The 12,913-nt window shown below is 43.1% G+C and overlaps 1 protein-coding gene across 7 annotated transcripts in view; it reads right to left on the bottom strand.

The window, feature by feature from the left end:
• The window catches only part of USP40 (ubiquitin specific peptidase 40), an 86,182-nt gene extending 73,975 nt beyond the window's left edge, over nt 1-12,207 (bottom strand). For 5 of the 7 annotated variants that reach the window (XM_039234482.1, XM_039234484.1, XM_039234486.1 and 2 more), the window contains exons 1-7: nt 12,122-12,207; nt 11,712-11,785; nt 10,598-10,810; nt 7,498-7,565; nt 6,219-6,332; nt 2,540-2,704; nt 525-671 (exon numbers count right to left, since the gene is read on the bottom strand). In XM_039234482.1, coding sequence (XP_039090413.1) covers nt 525-671; nt 2,540-2,704; nt 6,219-6,332; nt 7,498-7,565; nt 10,598-10,810; nt 11,712-11,785; nt 12,122-12,156 — 816 coding nt within the window. In that variant the 5' untranslated portion in view covers nt 12,157-12,207. Of the gene's footprint in view, nt 1-524; nt 672-2,539; nt 2,705-6,218; nt 6,333-7,497; nt 7,566-10,597; nt 10,816-11,711 lie in introns of all 7 variants that reach the window. The other 2 variants (XM_039234485.1, XM_039234483.1) reach the window with 2 other exon arrangements.
• Between the last annotated feature and the right edge of the window lie 706 nt (nt 12,208-12,913).

Here is a 12,913-nt window from a genome sequence, read left to right as displayed (position 1 = left end):
GGCACTCTGGCTGAGTACTTCCCACTGCGGGAGGAGGAAAGGCCATATGTGACCTGCCAGAGTCGGGGAGGTGGGTCTGTCGATTCTGTAACACAACCACACGTGCAGGGAATGAGGCCGTCTCTTTTCACCACAGGAGGCAGAGGAGGAAAAGCGCAATGAGCTTCTTGGCAGAAACAGAAACATACTGCCTTCCTCCCAGTGGTACTTTGCCAAAAGCAAGGATAGGGGGAGTTTATTTTTTAAAAAGGTGTTTTTAAGAAACACTGAGGTACAAATAAATTTTGCTTGGGAGGGAAAGAAGTTGAGAGAACTGTTGTGTTGAAAACTTTAAAAAAATTGCTTTACTGTAAAAAATTAAAATACAGATCTGTGGAATGCAAAGGTCTTTTCAATTCGTGGTTGAAATTAGGGGCTTCCTGTTTATCTTCCAGACTTTCTCATGCAAGTTGGCTTCACTCAACAAACCCTGGAGCTGCCAAGCGCAGAGGGGCACCCAAGGGAAGGCAGGGGTCTGTCTTTACCTTTGCCGCTTTAACCAGCCTGTCACAAGTCCCGCAGTGGTACAGGTTGTCATAATCAAAAACTTCCTCTTCTACGTACATGTTCCAGAGTGCATCTTCCAAACCTGATACGTTTTTGACTGCTACCGTTAGATCTAAGAAGTCTTCCTGAAATACACAGGAATATCACACTGAAGAAAACCATTTCACAGCGGTTCACAAACACATCACCAACTCCTGCATATGCTGGGAATAACATAACTTTTCCCTAAAACACTGTATTATGAGGGGGCAGATGTCTTATTTGGATACTCTGAAATTCATCACACAATATTACCCTAAATCAAATTATAATTTGACCTAAAATACATCAGGAACTAGTTTGTACGTTCACTGCAGCTACAATAAAACCTACTTTAGTCGGAAATAAACCCCTGAACACACATCTGGACCGAGAAGGGGACGTGTGCACTGCTTACTAGTTCTGTCTCAGTCTCTCGGCTGGAACGGCATGTGCAGGGCTGAACCCCTAATGTAAACCCCACTTCCTCATCTTCTGCTGAGGTGGATTTAAGATACACTGAGGGGGGTGCCTGGGTGGCTTGGTTGGTTAAGTGTTCAACTTAGGCTCAGGTCATGATCTCACAGTTTGTGGGTTTGAGCCCCACGTCAGCTCAGAGCCTGGAGCCTGCTTTGGATTCTGTGTCTCCCTCTCTCTGATGCTCCCCTCCTCACGCTGCCTCTCTCTCTCTCTCTCTCTCTCTCTCAGAAATAAATAAAACATTAAAAAAAAAAAAGATATACTGAGGAAGTTGTAAGAAAAAACTTATTTTGAGTCAGGATAAAAAGGTATTTTTCTGAAAAGAGGAGAGTATTTTGCAAACAGAGTCTGTCGACTCTACTATAACTACATTTGAATTGCAACTTATTTATAGTAATAAAAACTTAAAATCTGATCAGTTTAAATCATACATAGTTGTGGGGGGGTGTGTAATAGCATTACCCTAAGGGATTACAGGGACTGTAAAATAATAGTGCTAACTAGCTCATGGTGGAAATCTAAAGTAATAGGAGCAATATTTATATATAGTTTATAAAATATACATATGAAAAGTTGATGTCTATAATTCATTAGGTGCCTTCATATACATTATGGCTTAAAATTATTTTGTGAATTATTACAGTATAGTTAAGCCAATCATATGGTAATCCAAAGACATACAACGTCTTAATATTTCCAAATTAACCTGACCAAATCCTCTATCAGCACAGGCAAAAAGGGCCAAAAAGTATTTCTATCCCCAACTCTTTCATTAAAAAAAATATGAAAAGAATATATATGTATCCAAAAAAGCAAATACTGCAACATTTAGAAAATGGCATTTGATTTTTTACTCATACAAACACAGCAATTTTCTAGAACTCTTGCCATGATAAAAAGAGATTATTAAGGGACAACTGTTCAGTGATGCAATTACGTGCTGCATAAGATTTATAAAGCAGATAGAGATTATTATATTTGCAGGAGCACATTTCCAATATCTAATATTCAATTAGATTAAATGGACAACATAAGCTCACAGGTACAAATGACCTTTCTAAAGGATGTTAATAAACTAAATCCAATATTTAATTACAGGTGTTTATCAATGTAAGTATTCTTTAAGATTCTCTATTTCTATCACTTAATTAAGTTTTGTTACAATACTACAACCAACCAGGATATTGGCTCTTCTCATGAGGCCACAAGACCTCTACCTATAAACATTCCCCACATCTATTTCCTAAAGATTAGAGTGCTGAATAAAAGTTTAAAGCTACATTTTAAGATATTTGCTTCTTTTAGTTTATATAAAGAAATCTGGATCATAAACTTAGGACTTAGATGCAGTTAGAGTAAAAGAAAATAACTGATAAAGTTATTTCTAGTATAAACACTTTGACCCTCATGTGGTATTACAGGTCACAAATTTAATTGTGTGAATTATAATTTATGATATAACTTATTGCTAAAACACTCTTGCATATATATTCACCTGCTTTTCACTGACATTCTTACATTCTTTACAAACAACCTGGTTAACAATGGTCCCGTGATACAGACGATTGATGAGGTCGTGGCCGGAGGTCCCGACTAAAGAAGTTTCCAGAGCACTAAAGAGAATTCGATTCAGTTCCTGCACATCATGTTGCCTCATTTCCTATAAAACAGGTAACTTTAAAATGTAGTTTTGTGCTTCAGGTTTTTAAAAACAGACTTTTAAAGTGGTATTAGTTTAAAAAAACACAAGATTTATCTAGAAATCCAAAGGTAAGCCCTGATCAAATATAAGGATGACTGGGCTAAGCGAACTGAGAGCAGGTGAAGGGATCACCGCTATTTTTACTGTCGCTACGAAATGAAAACATGAACAGGCATTCAGTGTGCACATATAACTCAGCTCACTTGAAAACAGGAAAGTGCTTTCATGCTTGTGGGAAACCACACACACGGCCACAGCACAGGGGAGGAGGAAGAACACAAGAGGCACGGAGCAGTAACTAATAGCCGGCGGTGTATGCACAGCACAATCTCACTGACATCAGGGGACCCGAATGATCAGCACTTGAAAGAACCAGAATTTACTGTTTGCACATACAGACAACTAACACAGTGCCAAGAAAACTTCTGAAGCCACTTGCTTCACTTCCCCAAGGGTCACGCAGCTGTGTGTGAACAGACTGAACACCTTAAGCACAACTGATAAACCAGAGCCAAGGGGACACGAGCACTCAGAAGTGGAGCAGAAGAGGAAGATCTCGGCGTGGGGTGGGGGGGGAGGCCAGGAGATGAGGTCACAGGAACCAGCAGGAGTTGGTGCTTTAAGGGGTGGGAAGGAGTGGGTGCTCCCCAGAGCCCGCGCAGCAGAGAGAAGCGTCTCCTAGAACTTGGCCCGTGGATGTCATGAGTGACTTGGACAAGGCAGCAGAAAGGAGGCAGAGGGACAAATGAAAGGTACAGAAGTAGAGACCATGAGGGAAGACAAGTTTAAAGAAGTTTCACGTGAAAAGAAGCGATGAAGTGGATGAAAGCTGGAGGCAAGAGTGGGCCTCAGGATCTTTTTTCTTGATTTTTAACATATGAGACACTCAAGCACGTAAATTTCTCCGGTGCCACTGGCTCTGAAGGGGACATGTGGAAGTTTTCAGGCTGTTTCTGAATAGTGTGAAGGCTCACAAAGGGGCCTCAGAGTCCCTCTCTACCAGTCCTAGAGGGCTTCCTGAGAGATTTTATCTAGAAATTCATAAATAAATAAGGTTTTCACTGCTTTAAGAGTATGAAATCAGCAACTCAGTGGAAGCTCATGATGAAAAAGGAAAATCCAGGAGCTGACGACTAGATTAAAACACAGGTTGGCATGTCCCTCCCGCAGAATATTACTTGGCAATAAAAATAGATGAAGTGCTGATATACACAACACAAATGAAACCTGAAAGAGGCTAGTTACAAAAGATTGCATATTGTGTCATTCCATTTCTGTGCAATGTCCACAACAGGCTAATCCATAAAGGTAGAAAGTAGATGGGCGGTTGCCAGGGCCTGGGGGGGAGTGTCTGCTACTGGGTATGGAGTTTCCTTTAGGGGTGGTAAAACTGTTCTAAACGTGATTGCACTGATGGCTGTACAAATCTGTGAATATACCGAACAACTGCTGACTTGTATCCTTAAGAGTGAATTTTATGGCATGTGAATTATATCTCAACAAAGTGATCATTTTTAAACTTAAAAAAACTTTTTTAGCCCCCACAAAGCTGTTGTTTTGAAAACAAGGAAGAAGGAATTAACCCTAAGCACCTGCCCTACACCAGAAACTTAACTGTGTAATACCCCACTTGACTTCAAAACCTAAGCCCTACCTCTTCAACCTCACAGCATCATCTGATTTAGATGAGTGCTCTGCATTAGAAGACCACAGTTCAAAGTTTATTTTTGAAGGCAATGCAACATTATCCTGGTCATTGCCTCTTTAAATTCTGTGATAATCTCGCACACCTGTCTCCTGCAAAAATACATCTTCCAATAAAAAACCACAGCTCATCAATACTGACAAGCACCTTTACTCGCTGCTGACATGTTTAGTATCTGCATAGTACGTAGCAGAGTACGCTTTAGAAACTCTACCACCCGAAAAACAAACAACCCAGCAAAGAAATGGGCAGAAGATATGAACAGACACTTCTCCAAAGAGGACATCCAGATGGCCAACAGACACATGAAATGATGCTCAGCATCCCTCCTCATCAGGGAAATACAAATCAAAACCACACTGATATACCACCTCATACTGGTCAGAGTGGCTAAAATGAGTAAATCAGAGAACTCTAGGTGCTGGCGAGGATGTGGAGAAATGGGCCCCCTCCTACACTGTTGGTGGGAATGCAAACTGGTGCAGCCCCTCTGGAAAACAGTGTGGAGGTTCCTCAGGAAACTAACAATAGAACTCCCCTATGACCCAGCAATAGCACTGCTAGGAATTTACCCAAGGGATACAGAAATGCTGAGGCATAGGAGCACATGTACCCCAATGTTCATAGCAGCACTCTCCACAATAGCTAAAACACGGAAAGAGCCTAAGTGTCCTCAACAGACGAACGGATCAAGAAGATGTGGTTTATCTATACCATGGAATACTACATGGCAATGAGAAACAATGAAATCTGGCCATGTGTAGCAACATGGATGGATCTTGAGGGTGTTATCCTGAGGGAAATAAGTCGGGCAGAGAAGGACAAATACCATATGTTTGCACGTATAGGAGGATTAGGAGGAACTTAACGGAGGACCAAGGGGGAGAAGAAGGGGGGGAATAGTGGGGCAGAGGGAGAGAGGCAAACCATGAAAGACTCTTGAATACTGAGAACTGAGGACTGATGGGTGTGGGGGGGTAGGGGGGAGATGGGCATGGAGGAGGGCACTGGGTGTTATATGGAAACCAACTTGACAATAAACTATGTGTAAAAAAAAAAAAAAGGGAAAAAGAAAAAAAAACAATGGAGGACACTGGGACAGTGTAGGGGTGGACAGTATATGGGAACTCACTGTATTATCTTATAAATTTCTGTAAGCTGAAAATTATTCCAAAATAAAAATGTGTTAAACAAAAAAAACAAAAAAAAAGAAACTCCACCAGAAGATGAGAGAATGTGCACACACAGTAGCATATAGGAAGAAAATGAAGAGTCAGGAGAAAAGCAGGACAAGGAAAATGAAAAGACCAGCTAAGAATTTTGCCATTTTCCTTGAAGCAAATGTTCCATAGAGAATACCCAGCTTCGAACACAAAAGCATGTCATCAAGGCAGACGGAATTATTGCCAGTCGCTTTTTAAGCTGGTTAGCAATTTGTTACATAGATGAGAATTTCCACATAACAGACGCTGTTATTTCAACTCGACTATCTATATAAAGGATAGAGGCTGTACAAGTCAGCTCTTCTATTTCTCCGTGTCCACAACCCTCTCTCCAAAGCCAGATCACACCCATTCGTAAAATCCCGCCTAGAGCAAGTATCTAGAAATATATTTCTGGCTTGTAATGACTGAATGTGAAAAATAAATATTTCATCTATTTCTTGAGACCCAAAGACAAAATGAAAGGTAAATCAGATACTGTTATTAAACCAGTGTTTACTTTTTATTGCTGATAACTGTTCCTTGGAGAAGCTGACCTTCGTACCTCATCGCTGGTCCACCCAAAGCTGTCCGTGAGGTCTGTGGTGGACGCTGCGTCCTGGTCTAAGAGCAGAAGCTGAGCAAACATCCGCTGTAACTGTAAAGGTATGATTCGAACCTGAAAGAGAAGCAAATGCATTTCTAAATGAAGTCCTTTAAAGTTGTGGGGGGCCGAGGGGGGGCGGTTAAAAGAACCGCAAACCAGTCTCCTCCTCCTCCCTGCTAGATGATTCACTTCAATCAGGAGGAAGTTTGTAACTATTACACAGAGAGAACTAAGATTCTCTTTTTTATGAAGATTCTAATTCAATCCAAAAAGTGTTAGCTATCTGGAGTTTTCTATCTTGGCAAAGCACAGGATCAGTCCTAATACCCAAATAGGTCTAAGACACCAGCTGATTCCTGACAGTAATTTCAGTCTCTACTAGTTCACTCCCTCTCTAAAATATTTCAGAGACACACTCCCCAGAAGGAATCTTCCAGTCACCACGTTCGCTCACCCCGGAGTCCGCACACCTCACAAAGCAGGCTGCACCTGCACCATTCTCTTCCTGCCTTATCTGGCGTGGGGCGGGTTAGGGCACGCAGAGAAATGATCAGAGCTTGCTGGGCAGACTGGACTTGCACTGAAAGTGAGAAGACTTTAGGCGCTTTTATGGCAATCTGACATTACCACCGCATTTTTATTACACATTACAAAGTACGATCTGCAGGAGATGGGGAAGAAGAGGAAATACACAAAAAGTGGCTCTTCACAACACAGGTGGCTTTGAGAAGAACTGGGCTGGACCACAGAAGACTACCGTTAGGAAACGCAGATTTTAGCCTGTAAGCAATAAACTTCTGAACGGTGTTTAAGCAAGGAGGAACACGATTAGAAATGCACTTATAATAAACCAATCCCTTACTTGGTTTGTTTCCAGAATACTAAATTGAAACAACACCAGTCTCTAATTTTTGTTGTTGTTTCATATATGAGCAGTAGATAGATTTTTTGGTAGGCTAGTGTGGGTCATTTGCAAATATCTTCCTGACCAAGGTAGGTCTATAAAGCCGCTCCAGCACTATATTTGGAGAAGTAATTCTTTTTTGGACAGAAGATTCCCTTACCAGTAGGGCATGAGTCAAATTGCTTTTCTGACAATAAAGATTAATATTTGATAATTCATAAAATTATGGATTTCTATAAGTAAGGAACTTAATTCCTTCCTTAAAAAACATTTCCTCAATACTCCACAAAAAACTAAACCCACAAAAACACCTGTAAATCATAGATTTAATACCTTTGCATCAGGTTTATCCTTATCTTCGAACGAACCAAGCTCTTCTGGGCCCAGGGAAAATAAAGCTTCTAAACAAAAAAGTAGAATGAGAGATTAAATGTCATTGTTTCATTTTAGAAAACTGTTGTAAAAAGCCAAAGCCTCCAGTAAATAAACTCAGAGATTCAGGAGTATGACTGCGGCAGTATTTACACTGTTGCTCTACACATTTTACTTCCTGATAACATTACCTTTAACCACACTATAAAGTGGCATGCTAAGGTTTTGGTAGGGAAGATCTATGCAAGGAAAACTATGCTTATGAAAGTCAAAACAGTAATATCAGAAATCTTTATGGTTTCCTATTGCCCACGGCAGTGGGCCCCAAAAGCCACATGGGGAAACATACAATACGTAAAAAAAAAAAAAAAAAAAAAAGTGTCACGTGTTCATTTACAAGCCGCATGTGAGGCTTTCAACCATCTTTCAAGAGAAAGACCACCTTGGGGCGCCCGGGTGGCTTAGTCGGTTAAGCGTCCGACTTTCGCTCAGGTCATGATCTCGCGGTTCGTGGGTTCGAGCCCCGCGTCGGGCTCTGTGCTGACTGCCAGCTCAGAGCCTGGAGCCTGTTTCAGAATCTGTGACTCCCTCTCTGACCCTCCCCTGCTCACGCTATCTCTCTCTCTCCTAGAAGTAAATAAATCATTAAAAAAAAAAAAAAAAAAAAAAAGAGAGAAAGACCACCTTGATCTCTGAGATCACACCCTTGCTTTTTTCACTGTAAGAATGTCTTTTCAGTGTTAAGGGTAGTAACAGATGGCGGTGACCTTACCTGGAGGGCTAGTCTCCACAGCTGTTTTATACTCCCAAGTCTAGGCATGCCACTCAATGGGGCATATCTATGGGAAGTCTATATTTAAACCCCAGGGGAAGCCCTCCTAGGACACTTTGATCTACTCCACGGAGAGAATGGATGGGATGGGGACTGTCTCCCTCTGAAGACCACTGCTGTCCAGGTGATTACAATTACATTATATTCCTTCTGAGCTCCCGACAGGAAATGAGAAGAAAGGAACTACAAACCTAAAGGTTAAAGCATAAAACCATACCAGGACTTTTACAATCATTTCCCACTACTCTGCCACCATGAGCCAAGACAGTGGAACCCAATCCAGCCCTACTCAAGATACCGTCCCAAAGAGTTCCAAAATTCTTCTCCCCCCAATACTCTGCCAATTCTTACCCTTTCTAAATTATATCGCCTCTTCCATAAGCACCAGGATTCATGCTAAGCTGTATAAGGAATGCAGAGTCCGGACTAAGATAAGTGCTTGGCCAGCGACCTCCTTTGCTGAGAGGAAGATGGCCTGGATTCTTGTGCAGTGGCCTTCTCCATGCAGCCCTATCCTTGCTCAGGGGTCCTCTCTATGGCCTGGATTGCTTGCCCACCAATCACCTTCCTCAGTGTCTTTTTAAGACTACTTTTCTCCTTCAACTGTATTAAAGTTTGAAAGACTTTTAATCTTCTAGGAATCTGCTGAAATTGATGCTAAAAACCTCTAACGGTGGAATAACTCAATACATTAGGGAGATATTTTTATGGAGAGGATGGAGTCAAGGACAAACAACTCCACTCTCAAAAATAAATGAAAACATAAAAAAAAAAAGGCAGGGAGCGCCTGGGTGGCTCAGTCAGTTAAGCATCTGACTTTGGCTCAGGTCATGATCTTGTGGTTCACGAGTATGAGTCCCGTTCGGGTTCTGTACTGACAGCTCAGAGCCTGGAGCCTGCTTTGGATTCTGTCTCCCTCTCTCTCCTTCTCCGCCCCTCCCACCCCCCCATGCATGCACAGTCTCTCAAAAATAAAAACACTAAAAAAAAGAAAAAAAGGACAAATGGCTCCACTGTGAAATCCCACATGCAGTTTTATCCATTAGAATGGCCCTGGGAAGGGGATGCTGGTAAATATTTGCTAAATCTCTGGAGGCAGGAAGTCTTTCGAAGCTAAGAAGCAACAGAAACGTCAAACAAACTTGCTAAACTTGGTATCGATGGGAAGGGGGATTGGATACTGGATGGAGGACGAGCCAGGCTGTGTGTCCTCAGTATGTGGAGAGCTGAGGCAGTCACGCAGCTTCGTGGCTCAAGGCCCCAATGGCGGGCATGTGAAGGTAATGATCACATTGAAATCAAGGGGAACACAGAGACTAAGACCCTAGTGGAGGAAGCTAGTTTGCAGAGATGGGAATGGTACAAACATATAGGGAAACACAGGGGCAAGAAATCAAGGGTGCTGTGAGGTCAGGCTGGCTTCCTGTAGGTGGGTTCAAGGAGATTCCCCTATATTCTTAAACTCCCCTTTTAATTGACCTAATTAATTTGAGTGTGTTTCTGTTCCTTGCACATAGTTCCTTATCTAACATCTCAGGTCTTTGGAATTTCCAGACTTGAGAAAGGCAAGAAGTACACTTATATATGTTAACATTCCATCCCCAGCAGTATCTGCCATAAACAGTATCCATTAGTCAAGGAGCTAATGTTCATGGAATAAATGTCTGAATACCCACCCAAATAAGACAGCTAAGACTATAAACAGCCTCAAATCTGGTTCGGTTCTGAGGCTAAACAAGTTCAGATCAGGTTATCGGAATGCTCTGGATTTCAGAATTGCAGATGAATGACTGCGGACTGTATACATAATGTGACATCCCATCCCTGCTCCAAAAGGCAGGATTTAATTGTTTTAGGTTAACTTGAGTGTTTAATACTTTAGAGAACTTAAAAAAATTTTTTTAATTTTAAAAGTACAAATAGCATAACAATAATGAAGGCTGGCACTCATGACATAACTGTCCTTATGTGGTACTTTTAATTACAGGAAATAGAAAAGAAACTCACCTCCTCATTTCTGTTGCTAAAAATTACTGTGATCAGCAGAATATACTTAATTTAAGCTTCACAATTCTCTACATAGGGAATTACCAACTTATTTCTTCCATCAGCAATAATACACCCATGCTGTGGGATACAGCTTTAAGATGCTTTTGTAATTTTGCGTAATTGATTACATGTGGAGACAAGGGTACATATTGCTCATCAAATGCATGTAACACGGCGTACCTCTGAATTCAGGTGTGAAATGAAGAGTCTGAAGGAGGGAATTGAGGTAACAGGTTCCACCCTGATTTCTAATTCCACTTAAATTGGTGAATTCTCTAGGAGCTGGTGGCTCCAAAACCTTGGTCTTTAATTTCTTCTCTTTTCCGTACTGATTATTTGACTCACTGGAATAATCTTCTTCAAACAGATCCCCAAACATTGTGAAACTAAATCCTACCCTTAAAAAAAAAAAAAAATGACATGTTATACAAACGCTTTTATTTTTGAAACAAATTTTCCACACATCTCCCTATCTTATACTTGGGAATGTCTCTCTTTTAAGTCGTCCCTTACAAAGTTCATCCAGGAGTTTGGGAGACTGCAAGGCCGAGATTTTCTCATCCTTGCTCCACACTGCCTGCGTTACCCCAGGCGAGTTTCCTAACCTGTGTTCTTTAGACGTAAAATGGGATACCACCTATCACACAGGGTCCTTTAAACCAAACGAGAGAATTTAAGAAAGGCACTAGGGGTATGGGGTTTGGCTCCCAATAATAACTGCTTTTTAAAAAAGGCATATTGAGGGAGACCTGGGTGGCCCAGTCAGTTAACTACAGACTCTTGACTGCGCCTCAGGTCAAGATCTCACAGTTGTGAGATCAGCCCTGAGGTCGGGTGGGTTCTTCCTTCCCTGAGCTTCTGCCCCTCCCCCACTCATGTTCTGTTTTGTTCTCTCTCAAAATAAATAAAAATATTTATATACACAAGTAACGAGGCATATTGAAATCCCTAGTGAAAAAAGAAAGAAAACCCTTCACTAAACGTTATCCACTGCTGGAGTGGCAAAGCCAATCCTAGACTCGAGAGGTGACGAGGGCGTGGGGACGGTCAACCACTTCCTGAAATCTCAGCTTCCCACACTCCTTGTACCAGATTATGATTCTCAAAGGAATCAAATGCGGCAAATTCGCCTCGACAGCAGTTTGGTACAGGGTCCCAAAGCCAGAGGGCGGGAAGGGCGTTCACGGGGAGAAAACCCTGCCATTAAAATCAACGGGCCTAAGGGCGCCCCAGTGGGTATCCAGTGAGGCCAACATCAGCTCTAGGAACCTACAGGACGCGCTCAACGTCTCACCTGAGGGTGGAGGAGGGTCACCTGGAGAGGAGAAACGCACAGCGCCTAGCACAGTTCCTAAGAGACAGGAAGCGCTGAAACGCAATATATTCCTTTTCAACCCGTTCCTCAGGAAAACCAAAACCAAAACCAAACAAAAAAGGAACAAAAAAATGGAACTTCAAAGTCTGGCCTCGAGCTCGTGGTCTGGATTCCGGTCTCCCTCAGGCCCCTCACGCCACCACGGGGCCCAGGGGCGCGAAGAGGCAAGGGTCCCCGCGGCCGCGCATCGCGGACGCCGCGCCCAGAGCGCCGCGTCCTGAGGCCGCCCGGGCAGCCCCTCGCCTCGCGGTCCTCAGGTGTGCCGCCCACAGCGCCCCTGCGCCTCCCACGTCCCCGCTCGGGGAACCCCGGCCGCCAGCCTCACTTACTGCCTAAAGCCCAGCCCCACGATCGAAACAGACATACGCGCCGCAAGTGGGCGCAGCCATGCTTGCGTGGGCGGCTGCCCTGCGGCCCGGAGCGTGAGGCATTTATGGAACGCGCGGACTACGCTTCCCAGGACGCCCCGCGAGAGCGCCGACCCGCCGCGCGGGGCCTTATGGGCAATGTAGTCCTTTTGCCCGGAGAGTTCGGGAATCCTGGTGGGAGAGCCGCGTTGGCGTCCCTGTCAGCTCAGGGGTGCGCCCGTCGGTTCGGTCCGCCTGCCACGCATGCATTCGAGTTTTAGCAGTTTATATTTACTGCTTTTCGCAATCCAAACTAGTCTTGTGGCATAGCTAATTTCTGTGTCACCTACACATTGGAAGCTGTAGGGCTTCAAGGTCGCCACGCTCTGTCAAAGTGTTTTCCAGGCGTGTCTCCAGTGAAAAATGTTCCGCATAACCGTAAACCTTTATGATATCCTCAGCGTTTATTTTTTCTGCACCAACTCTAAGTAGCATACCCAGGAGTACGTAAAAACCTCAGAATTGTCCTCTCGCCCCCTTGGACACCTTCAGTGTGGACTGTTTTCAATAACTTGTTTAGGCTCTTCTGGAATCTCCTTTGTGTAATCCATCTCCATCCACGAATTAATGAGGAAGACAGGGAGAACACCGTTTTTACAACAGCAGGAAGGTTTGAGAGATTGAGAACAGCAGTAGTGACAGAGAAAATGGCAAAGCCAGTGTCGAAGTGGATCTTAAGGGATTTGTGCTTGGAACTTTTGTTGTACTAGTTGT

Source organism: Hyaena hyaena, unplaced genomic scaffold (assembly GCF_003009895.1).
Source record: "Hyaena hyaena isolate Hyena2069 unplaced genomic scaffold, ASM300989v1 scaffold_86, whole genome shotgun sequence".
NCBI classification, from domain to species: Eukaryota; Metazoa; Chordata; class Mammalia; order Carnivora; family Hyaenidae; genus Hyaena; species Hyaena hyaena.
Note: the sequence above shows the minus strand (reverse complement) of the source record. Positions and strands in the feature narration are given on the sequence as shown.